Raw genomic sequence first — 22093 nt, 5'->3', positions numbered from 1 at the left:
CAAATATCAAAGTCATTTCTTGTCAAAGGCATCAAGATGTGTGAAGTTTATCAGCTGGGCCATTATGTTCATCCATTTATGCATGCCAGAATAGAGGGGTGGATGCTGCAGGGGCTTGTACTGAGTTGGCGTTTGGGCAGCTTACAGCTTCCCTCTGTTGTGAAACGTGGGGATCCATGTGAAACGCCAGACCGCTGTGTTAGACGCGCCCACTCCTAGGTGCTATGTCCAATTACATGATAGCTGCAATATTTGCCTGTCCAATCATCTTGGAGTGGGTGGAGTTATATTGTTCCGGCCTCACGTTGCACAAATGTGTCAAGTGCTTTGGAATAGAAGACGATTTAGCTAACGTAAGTGACTGGAAATTAAAATAATACTTTTAATGCGGCCCGGCGATTAATTTGATAGAATTTTATTTGTCGGATATTGAAGGGGAGACATACGTGGAGTGGAAAAGGTAAATATTCCATCAGAAGATTTGAGGTGTTTTAGCGAGTTGGCCAAACACACTAGCTAAGCTAGCCTCCTCGCCCAAGGCACCAACCAGAGAACAGAGGATGTAAACAAATGAAATGTAGTCGTTATCTTTTTGGTGGTACTTCACATTTCCAAACAATACGGTATAAATTGGCTGTAAGCAGTGGTCAATGTGTATTGCTAATATGTTAACTGAATAACATGTCTGCCATGATCAGGGAGCTGCAGTGCCATTTAGTGAGTAACGTGAAGTAACTAAACTGCTCTGATGTTGCTCCGACAAGCTTACATTGCATCAATAATAAGTGCAGTTATTAGCTATTAAGTAAGTAAGTTAATAGCTAATGCACCAACGTTAGCAGACTTCGGTAAAGTTGGAAAGACATTCACAGATTCGAAGTTCCGGGATCGAGAACTTCTGAGCAAAACTTTATTAAATCACAAACAACGCATCTTTCCTACCGTAGTAAGGTAAACAACGAGCTACAAAGTCATTTTCATCAAAACGAGCCGTCCTCCAACCTGGAGAAATAACATTGTCTCTACGAGCACCCGGCTGTGAGACGGCAGTAAGACCAGTGCTTAGGGACCGTCTACAAACTACAACACTGAAAACCGATACAATAACAATATTTATTAATTTAATGATTAAATAAGGTAGTGTCTCCAAACTTACCTCAATTATAATTTGTCTCCTGCTAGTTGTACTACAGCACTTACATTTCAAAAAGAAGCATAATCATAATTTTGGGGAATATCTTTTGCCAAAAACATTTAATATTTTAATAATTAAAAAGAGTGGTTTCTCTAAACTTACCTCATTAGTCTTCTGCTGGTTGTACTACATCACTTTTAAATAGGCATATGTATAATTTTGGGGAATATGTTTTGCTAAAAATATGTAATAGGCCTATATGTCATAAGTACAGAGTCATGTCTCCAAAACTACTCCACACATCAAAGCCTCCTGCTGGTTGTATTACAACACATAGTTTTCAAAAATAATCATATGCATAATTTTAGGGAATATTTAATGCTAAAAACATTTCATACTTTAATAATTACAAAGAGAAGTGTTTCCATACTTACCTCACTATAACTGCTCACCTAATGGTTGAACTATAACGATTACTTTTCAAAAATAAACATGCATAATTTGTGGCTATATTTATCGCAATAAATATGTTATAATTACATAGAGAAATGTCTCACAAAATACTCCAGAGAAGGTGGTTAACAAAAACACAAATTAAATACAAATTTTCTAGCTTTTGTTTGCTTATATATTAAATGTTTTTGGCAAAAGATATTCCCCAAAATTATGATTATGCTTATTTTTGAAAGTTAAGTGCTTTAGTACAACCAACGTGGGGGGGGGGGGGGGGTCTTCTATGTGTGGAGTAGTTTTTGAGACATGACTCTCTGTAATTATGACATATTAAAAACATTTGGCAAAACATATTTACCAAAATTATGAATATGCTTATTTTTTTTAAGTTAGTGCTATAGTACAACTATCAGGCGACTAGTTATAATTGAGGTAAGTTTCGAGACACTACCTTATTTAATCATTAAATTAATAAAAAAAAAAATTGTATCTCTTTTCGGTGTTGTAGTTTGTAGACGGTCCCTAAGTACTGGTCTTACTGCCGTCTCACCGCCGGGTGCTCGTAGAGACAATGTTATTTCTCCAGTTTGGAGGACGGCTCGTTTTGATGAAAATGAGTTTGTAGCTCGTTGTTTACCTTACTACGGTAGGAAAGATGCATCGTTTGTGATTTAATAACATTTCGCTACAGAGTAATTGATCTCGGAAGACGTAATAATTGAAACGGTAACTTACTTACAGTCTTACTAGGACCACCCTTTACTAATGTTAACATTCTATATTTATATATAATTTGTCACAACATAATAATAATGGCGGTTGTGCGTTAGTTTTCGGTGGAGTGGTGGCTGCCTGTGTCTCCCTATGTCATGTTGTGGTCCCTGGGTTTATTGAGGTTACTGGGTTCATGTGTACTGGAACGTCATATGCGTGTCAGGTTTGTTTTGAGTGGGATCAGGTCGTGGGCTGTTGTTGAAGCTTTTCGTTTTTTAGTCGACGGAAGCATGTAAAACAGCTACCGCGATGACTTATATCAGTGATTTTTAGTTGTGTGTTGTGCTGTTGCTATGTTTACTTAAAGGGATATTTCACAGCTGGAAAGATGTAGACATCATTCATGTAGTAGAAATGTGATTTTTTTTTTTTTTTTTTTTTTTTTTTATTTATTTAATTAAAAGAAGTTGGTACCTTCTAGACCGAGAAAAGCCAGAGAATGTATTTTTGGCTCATGTGGATGAAAGACAACAACTTCCAGAATGCACTTGCTTCGCTTCCCTATGTCCACTCCCAAGCCACGCCTACTGGTTACAGACATTCTCTTAATACATTCATGACATAGACAGAGGCAGTCAAGTCAACTCAAGTGTATTTATTGTCATTTCAACCATATACATGAAATGTTTCACCGTGGCTCAAGTGGTGTTACACATTTAAAATGTATAAAAAAGAGAAGGCTCGCCTCAGGGGGACATGAGGGAGGGAAGCACAGCCATTCGAAAATACTACCGGGTTTCTACTGATACAAAGCTTAATGCTAATCGTTGAAGTATCCCTTTAATGATAATCTTGGTTATTGGCGTAACATAGGTGCACTTACAGGCTCACTATACTACTTCTTGCTGCATGTACCTTAACTCGAAAACCTTTAACTTTTTGTCATAGGTCAGTCAGCCCAATTTCACCTAATTCTTCTTAAGTACTGTATTTTCCCTTATTAAACAAATGTTAACATTGAGTTGTAGAAATACCTACATTTAGGCGACATTTTCCCGTCTGTGAATATCATTTTATAATGTTGTTTCATAATAACCACATGTTACGCTGGGGATGTGTATCCTGCTCGGCTTTTACTTCCATGTTTTCAGGGCTTTTGTGTGTGTACATGCAAGTATGGCTCAACTGGGTTTCATTCACCAGAAATGGTTAAAATCATTTCATTGTGTCTGAAAAGCTCTTTGAGATAACAAGCTAGGCTCCTTAATTGCTTGTCATCTGTGTTGTTGCATCCATCCATTTACACATAAAGTTGACCGTATCAAAGAGGACATATTAAGTTAGCAAGCAAGCAAATATTTAAGATAAAATTGGAGACAGACAAGACATTGAGGAGACACAATTCAGTTGACCTGAGCACAGATACTGCATGGTTCATGACCTGGCATTTCAGTGGAGCAGTAGGTGTTGTAAATTCACATTTGGCCACAATTATGAATATTAACGCTATGTCTACAAACATTACTGATGGTTCATCAATTTGGGAGTGATAGTATGTTCCGGTCACCAATTTTAGTGGTGCGACTACACTTTTGTTTACATTTGGATCACAATGTTGTTTGAACAAGAATTCAAACTCACACTTTCCCCCTCTGAGGTCTGTTTGTATACTGTAAAATTAAGGAAAGGCCAGAGCATTATCTCTACACCACAGTAATCACAGGTTTGTGTCTGTACGTTGTACGCACACAGTACAGATATAAGGTCTCAAATAACAGGGTGGCTTATACGCTCCAAGTTGAGCAAGGCGATTATGTAATCCTGCAGTGACGACCTGTTGTAAGACGCAGGCTATTTTCACAGGCTCCTGTTTTTATCTTTGTGTGTTTCTCTCTTTGTCTGTGTTTCACTTACTTATCTTGTGTCACTGCTATGTGTACGTGGTGTTTTTTTATTTTATTTATAACTGATATAATGATGGCTGAAGAAAACTGGCAAAGAGAACATGACTTAAGAAGGCAATGTGTTAACCTTACCTCTGTTTTCTTTGTAATGTTTGAGTTTGATTTCTGAAAAAAATACATCAATTGGACCTGGTGTTGGCAGTATTGATGTATGAAATGTGCCCATGTGTGAATCGTAGATGATGGGAGTGAGTCAGAAAGCAGTGAGCCAGTTTGATAGTCACATGGTCCAATAGTATTAGATAACAAGGCAGATTGTGTTTGTTCACATTAGAGAAATGAAAAACATTGTCTTGTTGCACAGAACATTTATATGTTTGTTTTCCTTGCTTTTACATTTGGAGCTTTTGCCCCATCAGACTTGGCACAAGTTTTTGGCATTTTGATTTGGGTTTTTCCCTGCCTCACATTTTGACACTTCATAGCCGGAAAATGAGAGGTGTAACTAATTACATTAATGATGGCTCTGTCATTCAATTCCCATGCCCACTAGAGCTGACAGTCTTCCTCTATAATACCATTCGAATTTCATGTTTTTTTTTTTATATTCAACTAATATTCGAATATTTGATGCAGCCTGTTAAATATTTACTACACTACTTAGGCTTAAGGCCGTTTCATGGTCCTGCGGAGGCTCCACGCAGAGCTTTCGGCGTAGCCTACATAAGTGGCCTGCATGGTGTTTATACTTGTGTGCTTGTGTGTGCGTCGAGCCGGCGTGTGTGTGTGTGGGGGGAGTGTGTGGTAGAGGGAGAAGTGAGAGAGTGACGGCGATAAGCTTCGGAGCGAGTAGTGACTCTAGAGTCATAGTGAGAGAAACAAAGTGTCTCCCCTGTGCTTTCTGACCAAGGTGAGTTATCTTTAGCAGGGAAAGTTAACCTTCTCCTTGATTTCATGTTTTTTATGGAGAAGGAGAACCAGGAAATGAGTCGGGGGAAATGGAACGCCACCAAGCCACGGCCGAGCGACGAAAAATGTAACCACTCCCCACAGCATTCGAATAGTATTGATTTTTTTTATTGGAATTATATTCGACTTTCGGAATTCGTTCCAACAGCCCTAATGCCCACTGGTATACCTATAGCCAATAGCAATCATCAATGTTATTAATTACACCTGTGCTTTTTCCTGCTGTGAAATGATACTGTTGCATCATAGCTCTGTCCCAGTTTCATATGGCATACTCTCAGATAGAATTGTTTTTTTCAGTCAGAGGGGTCCCACAGCTAAGACATTTTTTAAGAAATTAGTAATTCATTCTTCCATGCTGTGAATTCAGTCTTGCAAACTTTGTTCTGATACTGTTTCTTGTCTCTCTTAATTTCCTTTATCTTACAGTGTTAAAGGCAGATCCTCACATCTTACACTCAGCACTCATTGAAATAATAATAATTTATTGTCACCACATGGAACCCATTCCCTTTATTGAACATATGAAGACCCCTACTGACCACTGTAATTGGACAAATTGATGTGTGACCAAAGCGCAGAGATGCCTGGAGGTGACAGTGGTCCAGATGGGGAGGAGCCTGCGTTACCGTCAGCAACAGGAGGAGGTGGAGAGGAGGGGAGGATGTCATCAGGGCAGCAGGACGGAGGGGGGCAGTCAGAGCGCCACAAGGGGGAGTGGAGTTTCAGGTGGAGAAGTAGGGCAGGAAGATGAAGAGATGACTAGCGGATCGCATGACCTCTCTTCCTCGGCCAATCACAGCCCTGGGAGCGTCACAGGATCCACCTCAGCTTCAACCAAGAGGTATTTGCCTGATTAAGTGTGCCCTGACTACTTGGCCTATATCTACATCATACACAGTGATCAGGTTGATGTCATGTCTCTTCATTCATCTCAAAACAAGTTTTAAAATGCACCACATACCATAGCAGTGGCTTTGCTTCTGTGAATATCCACTTGCATTCTTGTGAAAATGTTGACTTCTTTTTTCAACAGTACATAACAAATAAGCATAATTAAAGTTTAGCCCAACTTGGGTTTTTTTTTTGTAGCTCTGGCCTTTGGTTTGTTATAACGTTGTACTCACCAAACTAATAGCTGAGAACTCCAATGGAGCAAGGCAAGACACACGACCAGTCAGATGATCATACAGGTTGTAAACAGGTTGATATTTTAGCTAGATTACTTACCATTTATTTTGGAGGTAAAAACAAAAGTCAGCACAACCATAAGGTTGCTAAGTAATTGCACAGGGAAACCATGAGTGCACATGGCTACTGGAAGAAGGGAAGGTCAAAGTTGAACCAGAAATTTTGTCTGTTAACTGTGATGAATATTTACAACCAACATTATGGATTGTAATTTTGCCTGTTTGTCAAAGAACTGTATTTAAAATACTACTGTTAGTTTCTAATTAACCCCCTAAATTGTTTCAGGCCAAAATACATTAATGATCTCCTACGCCGTTTTGAAATGTGTAGACTCCAAAGCTCTCAGATTGTCTGGGACAGGTCTACTTCCTGTTCCCAGAGTCAACATTTAAACGGAGAAGCAGAATTCAGTTTTAATGCACCACATCCAGTGCCTTTCAAAGGTATTCACCCCCCTTGGTGTTTTTCCTATTTTGTTGCACTACAACCTGTAATTTAAATATAAATATATTTAAATTACAGGTTATATATATATATGTGTATGTATGTATGTGTATATATATATATATATATATATATATATATATATATATATATATATATATATATATATATATATATATATATATATATATATATATATATATATATATATATAAAACCTGTAATTTTTTTTTTTTTTTATTGTATACAATGGACACAAAATAGCAAAAATTGGTTAAGGGAAATGAAAAAAATGTATAAAACAACTGAAATGTAGTGCATGCATATGTATTCACCCTTTGCTATGAAGCCCCTAAATAAGATCTGGTGCTATCACTTACCTTCAGAAGTCACATAGTATGTTCTAAAAGGCCCCAGAGCCTGTAACAACACTAAGTAAGGGGCACCATGAAGATCAAGGAGCTCTCTGAACAGGTCAGGGACAAAGTTCTGGAGAAGTACAGATCAAGTTTGGGTTCTAAAAAAAATATCCGAAACTTTGAACATCCCACGAAGCACCATTTAAATCATTTATTACAAGATGGAAAGAATATGGCACCACAACAAACCTGCCAAGAGGGACACCCACAAAAACTCCCAGACCAGGCAAGGATGGCATTAATTAAAGAGGCAAACAAAGAGACCAAAGGTAACCCTGAGTGATCTGGAAAGAGAAAGGAGTATCGGTCCATAGGACCATTTTAAGCCGTACTGTCATCAGAGCTGGGCTTTTTGGAAAAGTGATGAAAAAAGCCATTGCTTTCAGAAAAAGAATTAGAAAATATGTTTCGAGTTTCAAACATGTATGTCAAATGTATGTGGGAGAATGTAAACATGTTTTCTTTTCTTTTTTGTCTCTGGAGTGTAGGGCTTGAAGTGGTCCTATGGACCGATACATTACAGGTTGCAATGCAACAAAATAGGAAAAACGCCAAGGGGGTAGTACTTTTTCAAGGCACTGTATCTGGAACAAACTCCCAGAAAACTTGAGATCTGCTCCAGCTTTCTGCTGCTTTTTAGGTCTTTTAAATTAGGGCTTAAACTATTTCTGTGCCACTGCATTTTATGAATGTGTGTGTAGCAGTGAAAATACAGATGGTAGCAGAGGGCAGGCCCACAGAGAGGTGATGGTCACTGTGGCTGAGATGAAGAAGAGGATTCCATCAGACAAACGCAGTCGCAGCAAAGCCAGCACTGTGGAGGCCTTACATTACGCACTCAACTGTGTCAAACAAGTGCAAGGTAACCTGGAAACCTTTGTTACGCTTGGGAGAAGTTTTGTCTTTCTTTGAAATCAGAGTAGTTTTTTTTTTTTTTTTCTCTCTCCAACAAGCCTGATATCATGATTTAGTTTTGTTTCAAAGCAGCATGTGTGTTTGTGTTCCTCTTTAGCCAATAGTGAATACTACAAACTGCTGATGCGAAATGGCCAGGATGAGAGGAGAGATGCCACTGTTTGCACTCTGGAAGAGTTGGAGAGGGTCACATCTGAGCACACCCTTAAAAACACGGTATAAACACACTTGCATACATACTTGCACATTAATTTGCCTCACACCTGGGCCTGTGTACGCGTGTTTACTGCCTTTGTGTACTGTGACTTGGCTCGTCTGTGTGCGTGTGTTTCTGCACGTGCGTGTGTACGTGTCTGTGTGTAGGACTCCTTCGTGGTGGTTTTCTCCCTGTCGAGTGGCTGCGTGCTGTATGCGTCGGAGCAGGCTCCCAGCATCCTGTGCTGCAAGAGGAAGTTCCTGGAGTCGGCCAAGTTTGTGGAGCTGCTCTTCCACCAAGATGTTAATGTCTTCTACTCGCACACGGCTCAGCCACATCTGCCACCCTGGAGCAACTCGCATACAGGTGTGTTTTGGACCACATTTATTATATTTTAAATATGGTTTTCACTATTATATGGCTTTTGGGTTTCGTTTTAATTTAGCTTTTTGTTTTCTTTATTTATTACAGTAATGCTACAACTACAGTTATAGTTTAAGTGCATTGTTTACCTAGGTAAGGTATTGTTTACAGGAAAACACAATTAAAAACAGTACGCTGTGAGATTCAGCAGCAATCAGAAAATAATAACGTCAATCCTGATGGCGGCTATAACTTCGACATGAATAATTCAATAAATACAACACAAAACAAGTATGTACCTTGCACATATTTTAATAGTATTTTGTCCTGTACTTTAAAAGTAAACAACATACAGCATACGTTGGTTATGTTTTATATTTAAATTGACTATATATTTGACTTTACTTGACTATATATTTGACTTTACAGCAGTGTTTGTAAAATGTCTTAATTTGAAATTGTTTGTACATAATTGTGAATCATTGCAGATAACAAGAAATTAAAAAAAACAGATAACTGTCAGTTCTTTGTCCCTGCAGCGGGGGTTCTGTTTGACTGTGCCCAGGTCAAGTCTTTCTTCTGCAGAATCAGGTCAGTATCTTCATTCTGTTGAGGATATTTCCTTTCCTCACCAGGCCTTCCATACATCTGTGATTTTAGAATAATAAAATCTCTCTGGGAAAATCTGATGTGCTCAGAAAGTATGAATCCCACAGAGATCTCAAATACACACAGTTACCATACTTTATCAACAGATTTCAGTAAAAAAACAGCTGAAAGTGATGTTTTAAAGCTCCTCATACATCCTGCCAACCCCATAGGACTTTGTGAGTTATGCAGCTAAAGTTAGCGTACTTTGTTGTAACCGATTTATTTTGTTGACAAAAAGAATATAGAAATGGCTGTAGTCTGCATTTGTTTAAATCATCTCCAGTTTGACATCATTGTTAGTAGAGCTGGGCGATATGGAGAAAATCAAATATCCCGATATGTTTGACCAAATACCTCAATATCAATATTGTGTCGATATTGTAGGGTTGACAATTGGTGCTTTCACAAAATACGCACACAATGACATTTCTGATCAATAGTCTTCAGTTATGTTGATATAATAACTATGTGGGTAAAGGCAAATAATAAAACAGCTAAAACAGTCTAGTGTGTTCAGAAAAGAACATCACTCTACTGTAATGCAGCCTTTAAAACCAGGAAAAGACAACTCTTGTGTCATATCACGATCTCCAAAATTTAAGACGATATCTAGCCTCATATATCGATATAATATCTATATATTGCCCAGCCCTAATTGTTACCAGTATTTAATATTAGTTGAGTATAATGGTTTATGTTTACTATATAAATCATAGTAGAAATACAAATTTCAATTTATGTTTTAGGGGTGGGAAGGACCATGAAGGTGAGATGCGTTACAACCCGTTTCGGCTAACACCCTACCTGCTGACGGTGCAGGGAACAGGAAGCAGTGGGGAAGGCGAGGAGCCGTGTTGCCTGGCGCTGGCTGAACGCATCATCTCTGGATATGAAGGTACAATTATTAGCACCACAAGCTGTGCACAATTTAAACAGCCTTTCCCAATAAATAGTAAACATCAATTTATTTTTAAAGTTTTTTTTATTTATGTGCTTCCTTTCTTTCTAATGGAGAATATTTGTCCAACTTCCTCCGCTCATGTAGCGCCTCGAATCCCCATGGACAAGCGCATCTTCACCACCACACACTCAGCCGGCTGTGTGTTCCTGGAAGTGGATGACAGGTCAGTACACACACAAACGTGCACAATCAGAGTTTACATTGAGCTTTAAAAAGGGCGGTGTGTTGATGCAGCTAATTTGATGGTCATAATCCACAGGGCTGTGCCGTTGCTAGGATACCTTCCCCAGGATCTGATTGGCACGTCGTTGCTGACTTGCATTCACCCAGACGACCGCCCCCTCATGCTGTCTGTGCACCGGAAAGGTAAGTGTTTAAGGACAAAGTCTGAAAACACAAGTTATTAGTACAGGGAGATGAGAATTATTTTTATTTTTTTTGGACATTGAACATGCTAAACAATTAATTGTTTTAATTTATGGAAACAATAACTGGTAGATTAAACAGTAACACAAATACTTAGTTGTTCTCCTCATTCAATCAATCAATCAATCAATCAATACATTTTTCACGTGAAATCCCATAAAATACAATTCCAGTGAAATGTAACTCTGCCAATTCCCATGTATGCAGTACATTAAAGCATTACTTATGTAAGTAACAGCAATAATAATAGAGATATATGTATATAGGATGAGGGGGCAGTCTTAAGCAGGATCCTTGTTTAGGATCCTAGTGGCCTGAGGGTAGAATCTCCTCCTGAGCTTCTGGTGTATCCAGTACCTCCTTCCCTCAACAGGGAGAAGAGGCTCTTACCCTGGTGGTTCGGATCTCGTAGCTAGAGCTCATCTCTTTCACCTTTTTTCCTTATTTTTTTTTTGTCTGATGTTTACATTTTAAAAACCACAGCCAGGCAGTTAGCAGAGGACAGTTCACAAAGTGGGAAGTGATTTTCATTTCCTGATGAGTGACTCGTAGTCATATGTTATCATCGTCCATATGTAGATCAAATATATATAAATATGTAAAACAAACTTAAAGCTACATTGTGTAAGAATTTTTCCCATCTAGCGGTGAAATTGTATATGACAACCAACTGAATATTACTTTCTAGCCCCTCCCATTCTCTCTTTTTCACTTTGGCTAATGTATTTTAAAGATGGAGGCGCAACATGCCAGCCGTCATTCGAGCGACTCGCCCGTATGTATTCTGAATGATTCTAAATGTCAGATTCTACGCTTACGAGAATACTTTGATTAGATGGTGGAAGTAATTACACATGAATGAGCACATATTTGTGAAAGAACAAAGGGATTTTTGCTAAGAATCAACTAAAAAAATGACAATGTAGGTTTAAATAAAATTTTAGCGGAACTGACAGAGAGGCGACTGGAGAGGTCCTCGCCTTCTAGAGATCCACCCATGGTTCCACGCAGTGGATCAGTGATACAGTCTACTACATCGTCACCCCTTTTTTTTTTTTTTTTTACTCAAACTCTTCATGCCATGTGTAGTGTTGAAGTATGCGGGCCAGTCTCCGTTCGAGCACTCTCCGGTGCGTCTGCGCTGTCAGAATGGAGACCACATTACATTGGACACCAGCTGGTCTAGCTTCATCAACCCTTGGAGCCGCAAGGTGGCCTTCATCATTGGACGGCATAAAGTCAGGACGTGAGTGGCAACGGCACAAAATGAAACAATTTAAAGTACTATATTCACTAATAAAGTCTCAATACTTTCTATGTGCTTAGGTGGAGGGTTTGGTATTTTTTTCTGTCTTGTAATCCACCTCTTTTATGAGAAGGTGCTGTAGCAGCACTGTTGTTTTGCGAAGAGACTTACTAAATGAAATTACATCACTGTGCTGTCGTCATTTGTCACCAGGAGTCCACTGAATGAGGATGTGTTTGCTGCTCCGACTACAAAGGATGTCCCAGTCACCCATGAGGAAATAAAAGAACTGCAAGCTAAGATCTATAAGCTTTTCCTGCAGGTCATTATTTCAGTGCAGTTCATTAAATTGTTATCATAATTTATCCTTTCATTAAAAATAATAATGAATTTGACACCATTTTGTATGGCCTAACTGTATAATTGATATATTAATTGATAGTGAAAGCAAATTGCAGCCCTAGACCACACACATGTCCATAGATGTACACCCTTACTAACACACACACACACACACAGATCTCTTACTTTATCTCTATCTAGAGTTTCTCCAGTACCTTGACTTCTTTGTGTCTCTTCTCCACAGCCGGTCCATAACAATGGTTCCAGTGGTTACGGCAGTTTGGGGAGTAACGGCTCCCATGAGCACTACATCAGCATGGCTTCTTCAAGTGACAGCAATGGTAACCTGTGGGAGGACTCACACCGGGAACCGGTGAGACATCACAGTGACATCACAAGCCAGTGGTAAAGCCGCTGCAAAGGTTAATCCTGCTGATACATCGTCTGTGTGTTATTGCAGATGACTTTGCAGCAGATCTGTGCTGATGTTAATAGAGTCAAGAGTTGGGGCCAGCAGCCTTATCTAGGTTCCAACCACAAAAATGCTCTTTACAAACCAGCCACAGGTAATGCATTCCCAAGTATAAATACAAGAGTGAATATATAGAATGAATGAATGAATGAATGAAGAATGAATATATATATATATATATATATATATATATATATATATATATATATATATATATTCTTCATACATACATACACACACACACACACACACACACACACACACACACACACACACACACACACACACACACACACAGTACAGGCCAAAAGTTTGGACACACCTTCTCATTCAATGTGTTTCTTTATTTTCATGACTATTTACATTGTAGATTCTCACTGAAGGCATCACAACTATGAATGAACACATATGGAATTATGTACTTAACAAAAAAGTGTGAAATAACTGAAAACATGTCTTATATTTTAGATTCTTCAAAGTAGCCACCCTTTGCTTTTTTTGATAACTCTGCAAACCCTTGGTGTTCTCTCAATGAGCTTCATGAGGTAGTCACCTGAAATGGTTTTCACTTCACAGGTGTGCTTTGTCAGGGTTAATTAGTGGAATTATTTCCCTTATTAATAAAAAAAAAAAAGCAAAGGGTGGCTACTTTGAAGAATCTAAAATATATGTACAATAATGACTTTTTTGTTAAGTACAAATTCCATGTGTTCATTCATAGTTTTGATGCCTTCAGTGAGAATCTACAATGTAAATAGTCATGAAAATAAAAAGGAAACGCATTGAATGAGAAGGTGTGTCCAAACTTTTGGCCTGTAAAAATATATATATATATATATATATATATATATATATATATATATATATATATATATATATATATATATATATATATATATATATATATATATATATATATATATATATATATAAATTCCTCCTCCAGCACGTCTGCCCCCTGCAGTCTCCAACCCTGAGGTCAGAGATCACAAAGAAGGCAGGAAGCAAACGCACATTCCCTCCTATCAGCAGATCAACTGTGTGGACAACATCATCAGGTGTGTGGTCGTTGCGTCATCATGCCATTCTTGGATCGTTTCAGTGTATTACGTGCAAAAGCACCTTATTCCTGTCACACTATTAATTGTGTACATTTCTGTGTTCCAGATATTTGGAGAGCTGTACAGGCCCAGCCCTTAAGCGGAAGAGTGACTCTTATTCTTCCTCATCTTCTACCTCTGAAGACAACAAGCCTGCTGGAGCCACTGACACAGCTCAGGCCAGCTCAGATGGTATAAAAACACTACATACACCACATAATTATTATCATTTGAGTATTATTTTGTAATATTCCTTGCCAAATCAACATTAACTGTTCTACTTGTTTCTCCTCACGTTGTAGTGGTGTTGGACAGTGCGGCATCGGTGGCCCCAACGGCAGCAGCAGTTGTTGGAGCGCCCCTAAAAGACATCACAATGTCCACAAAGGCCATGAGTGTAGTCTCTGTCACCAGCCAGTGTTCGTACAGCAGCACCATTGTCCATGTGCCACAGCCTGAATCAGGTACATAAACATACCCTTACATCTGTGTGTCAGATCATAGGGGTCACTCAGATGCTCTTTTCCAGCTGTTTTGTGGTTCTTACATTTAAATACACTGCATATGGGAGTTTCAATCTTTATTTAGAAATGCCTTGTATGGCTCTCTTGTGTTTTTTTTTTTTTTTTTTTTAGGGAGGTAAGGCCTGTAAAGTGTCTATTGAACATGTTTTTTCCTAAATGTTCTCCCATAGAGGCCACAGCTTTGGAGGACGCCCCGATGGGCAGTGAGCCTACTGATGCTGCTTCGACCCCTCTCTGTCCCGCCCCGAGCCCGGCCACAGAGGAACGAAGGTTCATAGGTCTCACCAAGGAGGTTCTGTCAGCTCACACCCAGAAGGAGGAGCAAGTGTTTGTGGATCGATTCCGCCATCGCATCCTACAGAGCCCCTACAGCTCCTATCTGCAGCTGGACAACAGCTCTATGGCTCACTCCCATCACCCAGGTATGTATTTACTTATAAATGTGACTAACAGCATGAGTGAATTTAGTGACTACTGAATATAATTTTTAAAGGGACACTTCGGCACCTTCAATAAAACTTATTCTGCAGCTTGTGTCCATCTCACCACAGGCGACCAACTACATCCAGTGAGCGCTGGTGGGTTAAACCGCTCTAGGAGAGGAAAGCCCAGACACAAGCGCCCTAAACCCCAGGGTTCCTCAGACAGCTACGCTTCCCCAGTTGGCCCTCCTTGCCGTGTCCCAGACTCCTCCTGGCCCTCCTCAGAGTCCTCCCAGCCCCAGATGGTTGCAAGCCTTCAGCCAGGTGGTTACAGGGCGCCCTACAGCCAAACATCCCCACTACAGGCGCCATTCTTCCCCATGATGGCAACCCAGCCTGGCCCGGAGCAACCACCTAGACCACAACAGCTGCCTGCAGCAACCCCCATGGTGCTGCAGCCTTCTGACCAACCACAGCTCAGCTACAACTTCAACATCATGCAGTCTCCTCAGAGTCTGCCAGGCATGCAACCAATTCAGATGGAGCCCTTTCAGAATCTGCAGAATATCCAGAATATCCAGAACTTTCATAACCTTCAGCCAATGGCTCCAGCTCAGGGCATCCATCCTTACATGTCTCCGGTCATGGCTGTCATCCTGCCCAGCTACCCAACTCCAGGTTACCCGTCCATTTACCCACAATCCATTTACCCTCTGTTCACTCCTTCCATGCTGCCCCAGGCACCCATCGCCATGTCAGGCTTTGCTTCTGGCAGTGTCCCCTTCCCCCAGCCCCAGTTCCAAGTCCAGCCTGTCTCCCAAACTCAGACCAGCCTGGGCCCTCTGCTTTGCTCACCCAGAGCAGGCTCCTCTGTCGGGGAAGAGGAGGAGGCAGCTGGGCCTCAGGCTCTTTTTTCCAGCTCTCGCTCAAGTTCTCCGCTGCAGCTGAACTTGCTGCAGGAGGAGCTGCCAAAGCCGAGTGAAGGGCAGAGCAGCATCGGGCACAACCATGCCGAGAGCCTCCACGAACAACATGCCAACCAGGTCAGTCTGCCATTCATACCCAGTATCTGTTGATATACAGTAGATAGCTCTCCCAATTGTATTCCCAGCATATGTGGTTGGCCACATTCTGACTGTAAACCTTTGCCTTGATCAGGGTGATAACCCCAGAGAGTCTGGGAACCATGATGCCCAATCTACATCCAGTGAACTGATTGACCTGCTGCTGCAGGAGGATGCCAGGTCAGGGACTGGCTCCAATGCCTCAGGGTCTGGATCAGGGGAGTCTGGAGGCTCTCTGGGATCTGGATCTGGATCTGGCTCCAACGGAACCTCCACCTCACACACTGGTAAGAGGGGAAAACACACATGCACACAATACGCACATCAACAAACCCATTCATAGTTGAAACAATTTGCATAAAATTAATAAAAATACATTTTACGGAAGATTGCAAACGAGTAAAACAATCCAATTTAACAGTTGAGGACACTGCCAGACAGAAGAGCAAGAGTTTCACTTACTAGTAGGGTGAAGTGACTGATGCAGAGCATTCCCTGGCTTACAGGCAGCAGCAACAGCAGCAAATACTTTGCAAGTAATGATTCATCGGACACATCACGCAAAGCCCGTAAGAGCCAGGAGGCGCCGGCAGAGCACCAGCACAGCTTCGACACTCAGGTGGAGAACCCACTGTGGAGCAGGATCCAGCACACGCCTGAGCGTGTCATGATGACGTACCAGATCCACACTAGGTACAGACCCACAACCACTCTTACCGTTTCTATTTTGCTCATGATGAGCAAAAACAAAATGCTTTTGCTGAGGCATCACACATTGAAATGTGGCCGTGAAAGCAACATTTCAACCCGAGCAGAGCGTCAATGTGATTTGCATTTGAAATCACCATCATTTGGGGGAATAATATATTTTAAAAGCAATACTCAAATTATATTCTATTTAGATTATACTGATTATACGATGGCATTGCCCTTTTTGCAATATGTGTTTCCTAAAAAATTTGTCTTTCTGGTGCTGGTGGCAGAAGTTATATTTTCTTTTATTTTGATATGTTTAGCATTCTTATTTATTTTTCCAATGACGATCTTCTGTTTTTTTTCTTCTTCGTGTCTCTCTTTTAAATTTTTTTTTTTTACAGTTTCAAATGTAATTTCTGTCACTGTTAAGGGTTTGAAGGGAGGGGGCAGGGAGAGCGTGATTTACATGTAATCTGGAGAAAACATCAGTCTCAGTCTGGACCCACAGCCCTCTCCGAAGCCTGGCATCACCACACAGCTAGTCTCACATTGCATGATCTATCTCCACAGCGCTGTGTTAGCGCTGGAGTAGCACACAGCTAGCAAACGGTTATGTCTTGAGTTCACCTGGAGCTCCCAAACAGCAAGTATGTGTTTCTCTCTGCTGTTGTTTTTACACATAGAACAGGGCTGGTTAAAGTGAATTTAAAGGGACAATGTTCAAAACATTTAGTGTGCCTTTATTGATTATTTTCCGTTTACAGATATGCTATAAAGTCCAACCGGGCTCTATGGAGAAGCCTTGGTAGTCCCTTGACAAAGTTTTTCTCAAACAAAAACAGCTGGATGCATATTTTCTAAATCAGCATTACTGAGTGTGAGATTTTCCCCTGTTACCTGAATGCTTGGATTGTTTGGATCACTAGCCCAGGTAACAAATGTACATGTTAGGAAATGTAGTCTGCCACATTGTTATCATCTGAATTACAATAGCTTTTTCACTTTTATGCCTACACACACTACAGCATTTTAAGAAGTCATGTTCCAGGACATTTCCAGGAGTTTTCCTTGACAATACAGGACAGCACTTGGTCACAAAACAGTCATATGATTTACCGGTAGGCCTAGTATTGACACATTTAACCCCAGGTCATGCTGCTTTTTTAATGATGCAGGGTTCATGATAAAGTGTCCCAGGTTCATTACCGGTGATGGCTACACATCACTTCTAACTGTACAAAAAGGGCATCTGGCCTCCTTTTTTTGTTAGATGTGATCAGCACTGGTATGTATTTTTTTTTTTTACTTACAAAGCTCTCATCAACAAACAAAGAAACCCCTTGTTTGTTTTCTGTGTTACACCTAACCGAAATGTGGGAGTTACAATGCTCACTTCAAGCACTGGCTTATACTCCAGGTCCCTCATATGAACTTCAAACTTAAGACAAAAATTGACAGTGTAACTACTGTAAGGTGTGTGTTATTGTCAAAGCAGTGTTTAACAGGTGGTATTGTAATACAGTAGGTTGTTACCTGCACCCCTCGTAGCCTATAGCTGCAAGGGTCAAAGCTCAAACCCAAAATGTCCCATGGGTTTAAAGATGCAGTCACCATGTTGCGTGCCAGGAGAGGGCAGGACACACACATGTATATTTATAATGTCCATTTTAATTATTATTTCTATAGCACAAGCTTGATAAGCAGGAACAGCTAAATGTAATTACATATATACAGTAATTGCATATATTGTATGTAATACATTTCCAGGTGTTTTCATGACTGGAAAACTAGTTTGGGAGTTCCAGGAAACTCGTGAAAGCTGTTGCCGTAAAAATGCATTTCTTACTTATCTTTTTTCTCTCTTGTCAAACTCTTTTAAGCAGCTGGTTTTGGTTTAGCATTTTAAAACTTCTAACGTGTATGTCCTATTATGCTTGCCATCATTTTAATGATATTCTGTGATACTGTGTTTTCTTGTTTGATGCTTATGTCTTGTATTTTTGTAGCTGATCTAATTCTTTTAAGCCATCAACCTGCTAGAGACAGCAGATGAAAATTAGCCTGCATGACATTTACAAGTTGGACTCTGTGCTCATGTTGATTAATGTGTGTTGTTCCTTTTTAAATAAAGAAAGCTAAACAAAACAAAGAAATATTCAAAAAAATATGGTTGCTTAACAGTTGTTTGATGACTCTGCTGCTCTAATTCCTTTGATCTTACTCCTCAAACCTGGTTTTAATATGGCAAACTGTTGAGACACGTATTGTTCTAGACAGTCACTCATCTAGTGAGAGTAGCTGCTTAATGCAGAGGTGAAATTTAGCTTTACAGGTGCCCTCTGCTGATTAGATTGTGTAATGACAGTGTCTAACCCTTGACAAGTATAATTTCCAGAAAAAAATGTATTGTCTTATATGTGTAAGATGACATTTAACCCTTCATCCTTGCCTTGTATCTTGTCTTTTCTCTCCTCCAGGGACCAGAATGAGGTGTTGGCAGAGGACAGGGAGAAGCTCCGGGTGCTGCAGTCCCTCCAACCCTGGTTCAGCCAGGAGCAGAGAGAGGAGCTGTTTGAGGTCCATCCCTGGATCCAACAGCACACTATTCCATGGGGGATAGACACACAGGTGAGGATCTCCAATCACACTCTCCCCAAATTTAATCTTTCTGCTCACTTGAACACGTTTGATAATTCTTTGTGTGAAGAGGCACTGGTGAGCCTTCCTAGTCTCACATTGAAAGACCTATCTCCACAGCACTGTGGAGTAAGGTCTGGCTACACCACACATACATTCTAGGATAGGAGAAAAAAAGCAGCGCTAAGTTCCGGACACAGCGAAGGTGGCTGTATAAAATAGTCTCGGGAAGGAACTTGTTTTGTTGGAACATTTATACTCCGCAAAAGAAAACGCCACATACAATATTAAATTAAGTTAACTGTTCTATTTAAATTAGCTGGATACATGCTTAAACATAATTTGCTCTTACCATTGTATTGCCGTGTGTACTTCGTTCATAGCAATTGGTCCCAAAACATCACAGTTAGAAAGTAATGCCGTAAACATACATGTACAGGCCAAAAGTTTGGACACACCTTCTCATTCAATGCGTTTCCTTTTTATTTTCATGACTATTTACATTGTAGATTCTCACTGAAGGCATCAAAACTATGAATGAACACATATGGAATTATGTACTTAACAAAAAAGTGTGAAATAACTGAAAATATGTCTTATATTTTAGATTCCTCAAAGTAGCCACTCTTTGCTTTTTTTATTAATAAGGGAACAAATTCCACTAATTAACCCTGACAAAGCACACCTGTGACGTGAAAACCATTTCAGGTGACTACCTCATGAAGCTCATTGAGAGAACACCAAGGGTTTGCAGAGTTATCAAAAAAGCAAAGGGTGGCTACTTTAAAGAATCTAAAATATAAGACATGTTTTCAGTTCTTTCACACTTTTTTGTTAAGTACATAATTCCACATGTGTTCATTCATAGTTTTGATGCCTTTTGGCCTGTACTGTATGCCTCAGTGTTTCCCACACATAGACTGATGTGTGGCGGTGCGCCTCACTATCAACACCGGCTGCCGCACATTGTGTTTCAATATTATAATTATTGTTTTTTAAACGCAACCCCCCCCCTCCGCCATAAATTGCTTTCTAATCCGTGGGAAACACTGATGCCTGCCTTATTGCACAATTCAAATATTCTTCCGTTGATTCCAACTACTTTGTGTCTCACAGGGTTGTGTGAGTTGCAACTCTGGACAAGAGGTCGCCCACTCTCCTCACCCTACTGCCCCCGATAGCTCGTCCCCTCTGGAGATCCCCCAGCAGGACTCCATCGGACCTGTGGTGGACACTTGAGAGACCTGGACCCCAAAACAACCAACCACCCAACTCGCATTGAACCAGCCCTGCCAGAAACCTTAACAACTCCCACCATGCAATCCGGAGGAGTAGGTCCCTATGCTTTAGTTTGACGTTTAACATATTTTGTTAAGGTATCGGAGGCGGGAAAAGGCAAGAGACGGGCATTTTCTCATTTTCTTTCAGCCAGCCTAACGTGACTGCCTTCATCTGACCATACATATTATACCTCTCTTCTTGTTGTGTTCATAGACCCCTGTAGGGGTTTAGTTTGTATTTAAGGCTGACCATTAATTGGGACCATGAACCATTTGACACTCAATATAAGAAGATGGCCCCCTGAACATGCCTCTGAACATGAGCACTGTGTGCACTGCACGCTCCCAGTCTGTCGTATTAGTGTGACTGGGTGACAAAGACAAAGACGGTGCTGGCCCAGTTTGAGTATCCGAACACACGCCAGACTCTTCTCTCCAGGTTGTACAGTACGTCGGCCACATCATCTCCTTGAGCTGCATAGTAACTTACCCATGGTTTGACGCATGGTACATTTTTTGGATTGACATGAAGATGACGCATTAGCTGCGCTGTTTATAATGTTCATAGTCTTGTCTACTCTGGTCTAAAATGATTGTTATTATAGTATATTCTCTTATTCCATTGGTGGGTTTCCTCTTGTCAAAAAACATCAGTTTTCATGTTAATCTGACACGTGAACAACAACAAACATGATGATCATTTCAAATTGAATTTAGTGCTACAAAACAAGTCCACCTCAATGTCCAAAACGTCATGTTGGGAGTCCTTTCTCCACTCAGTATCCTGGTTATCACTCTACAGTACCTGAGGCTTACCTTTGAATTATACAGACACAGCGTTGCCCTGAATGTCCTCTGATCCTGGGTTTACGAATAAATTGTGTGTGCGTGTGAGTCTGAGAGCTGACCGATTTGAGATACAGTTGTCCAACAGTGCAAGACAGACCAGGGTTTTCTACCATTTTTAGATTGAAGGTACATTACAGTACCATGTTTCTTATAAAACAAGGACACAAACAAACTTCACAAAGTGTAGAAAACCATTTGTCTTGAATTCAGGGAATGTTTGTGTGTGACACAAAGGAATAAATAAATGAACTATGTATATAACGTGTACTTAGGTGTGACTGTCTGTTAAGCACAATACAATACACAAAAAAGTTTACTTTCTACAAAATCACAGGGAAGCTGGTTCTTATATTTGTGGCAAAACAACAAACAAAAGAAATGATTATTTTCTAAAGTTGACAGACCTAACGCTTGCGATCTGTGGGCCGCAATGTGACGCTAAAGGTTGATTTATAATTCTGCGTAAAATCTACGCCGTTGCTACGTGCGTAGGTACGTGAAGACACAAACCTACGCCGGACCCTACGCAGATTTTACGCAGAAGTATAAATCTGCCTTTAAGCGCCGATCAGGCGCCTCGTTGTTCACACCAGATGCGCAATTCTCCGGTGTCAAAGTGATCCTGCTCCTCGCCACTAAGTATCCGTATCCGGCTGCGCTGTGGCGTTCCGGTGTTTGACTACCACCTGGCTTGAAACATTCGCACGCAGGCAGTCTTTT

At 40.4% G+C, this 22093-nt stretch overlaps 1 protein-coding gene across 3 annotated transcripts; it reads left to right on the top strand.

The window, feature by feature from the left end:
• The first annotated feature begins 274 nt into the window (after window positions 1-274).
• per3 (period circadian clock 3) lies at window positions 275-21640 on the top strand. Of its 3 annotated transcripts, none has more exons than XM_028574954.1 (22): window positions 275-460; window positions 5605-6019; window positions 7934-8091; window positions 8242-8360; window positions 8508-8706; window positions 9243-9294; window positions 10101-10249; window positions 10400-10478; window positions 10575-10681; window positions 11831-11987; window positions 12201-12309; window positions 12574-12702; window positions 12790-12895; window positions 13748-13859; window positions 13969-14093; window positions 14204-14365; window positions 14596-14847; window positions 14977-15890; window positions 16006-16198; window positions 16418-16604; window positions 19085-19235; window positions 20361-21640. In XM_028574954.1, exons 2-22 carry the CDS (start codon window positions 5784-5786, stop codon window positions 20481-20483), a joined length of 3819 nt encoding a protein of 1272 aa, XP_028430755.1. In that variant the 5' UTR covers window positions 275-460; window positions 5605-5783; the 3' UTR covers window positions 20484-21640. The 3 variants fall into 3 exon arrangements, with proteins under 3 accessions (XP_028430755.1, XP_028430754.1, XP_028430756.1); XM_028574953.1 differs by having other exon boundaries at window positions 7931-8091; XM_028574955.1 differs by lacking the exon at window positions 16418-16604 and having other exon boundaries at window positions 7931-8091; window positions 20361-20441.
• Window positions 21641-22093: the final 453 nt, after the last annotated feature.

This window comes from Perca flavescens, chromosome 4 (genome assembly GCF_004354835.1).
Source record: "Perca flavescens isolate YP-PL-M2 chromosome 4, PFLA_1.0, whole genome shotgun sequence".
Lineage (NCBI taxonomy): Eukaryota > Metazoa > Chordata > Actinopteri > Perciformes > Percidae > Perca > Perca flavescens.
The sequence above is the reverse complement of the archived record's forward strand: the minus strand, read 5'-3'. Positions and strand labels throughout refer to the sequence as shown.

Bases quoted from the DNA above. Each gene is read 5' to 3' on its own strand.
- per3 (XM_028574953.1), top strand. From the start codon at position 5,784: ATGGGGAGGAGCCTGCGTTACCGTCAGCAACAGGAGGAGGTGGAGAGG. The intron at 10,682-11,830 runs GTAAGTGTTTAA...TGCCATGTGTAG, and splicing joins GCTGTCTGTGCACCGGAAAG to TGTTGAAGTATGCGGGCCAG. The intron at 14,366-14,595 runs GTACATAAACAT...GTTCTCCCATAG, and splicing joins TGTGCCACAGCCTGAATCAG to AGGCCACAGCTTTGGAGGAC.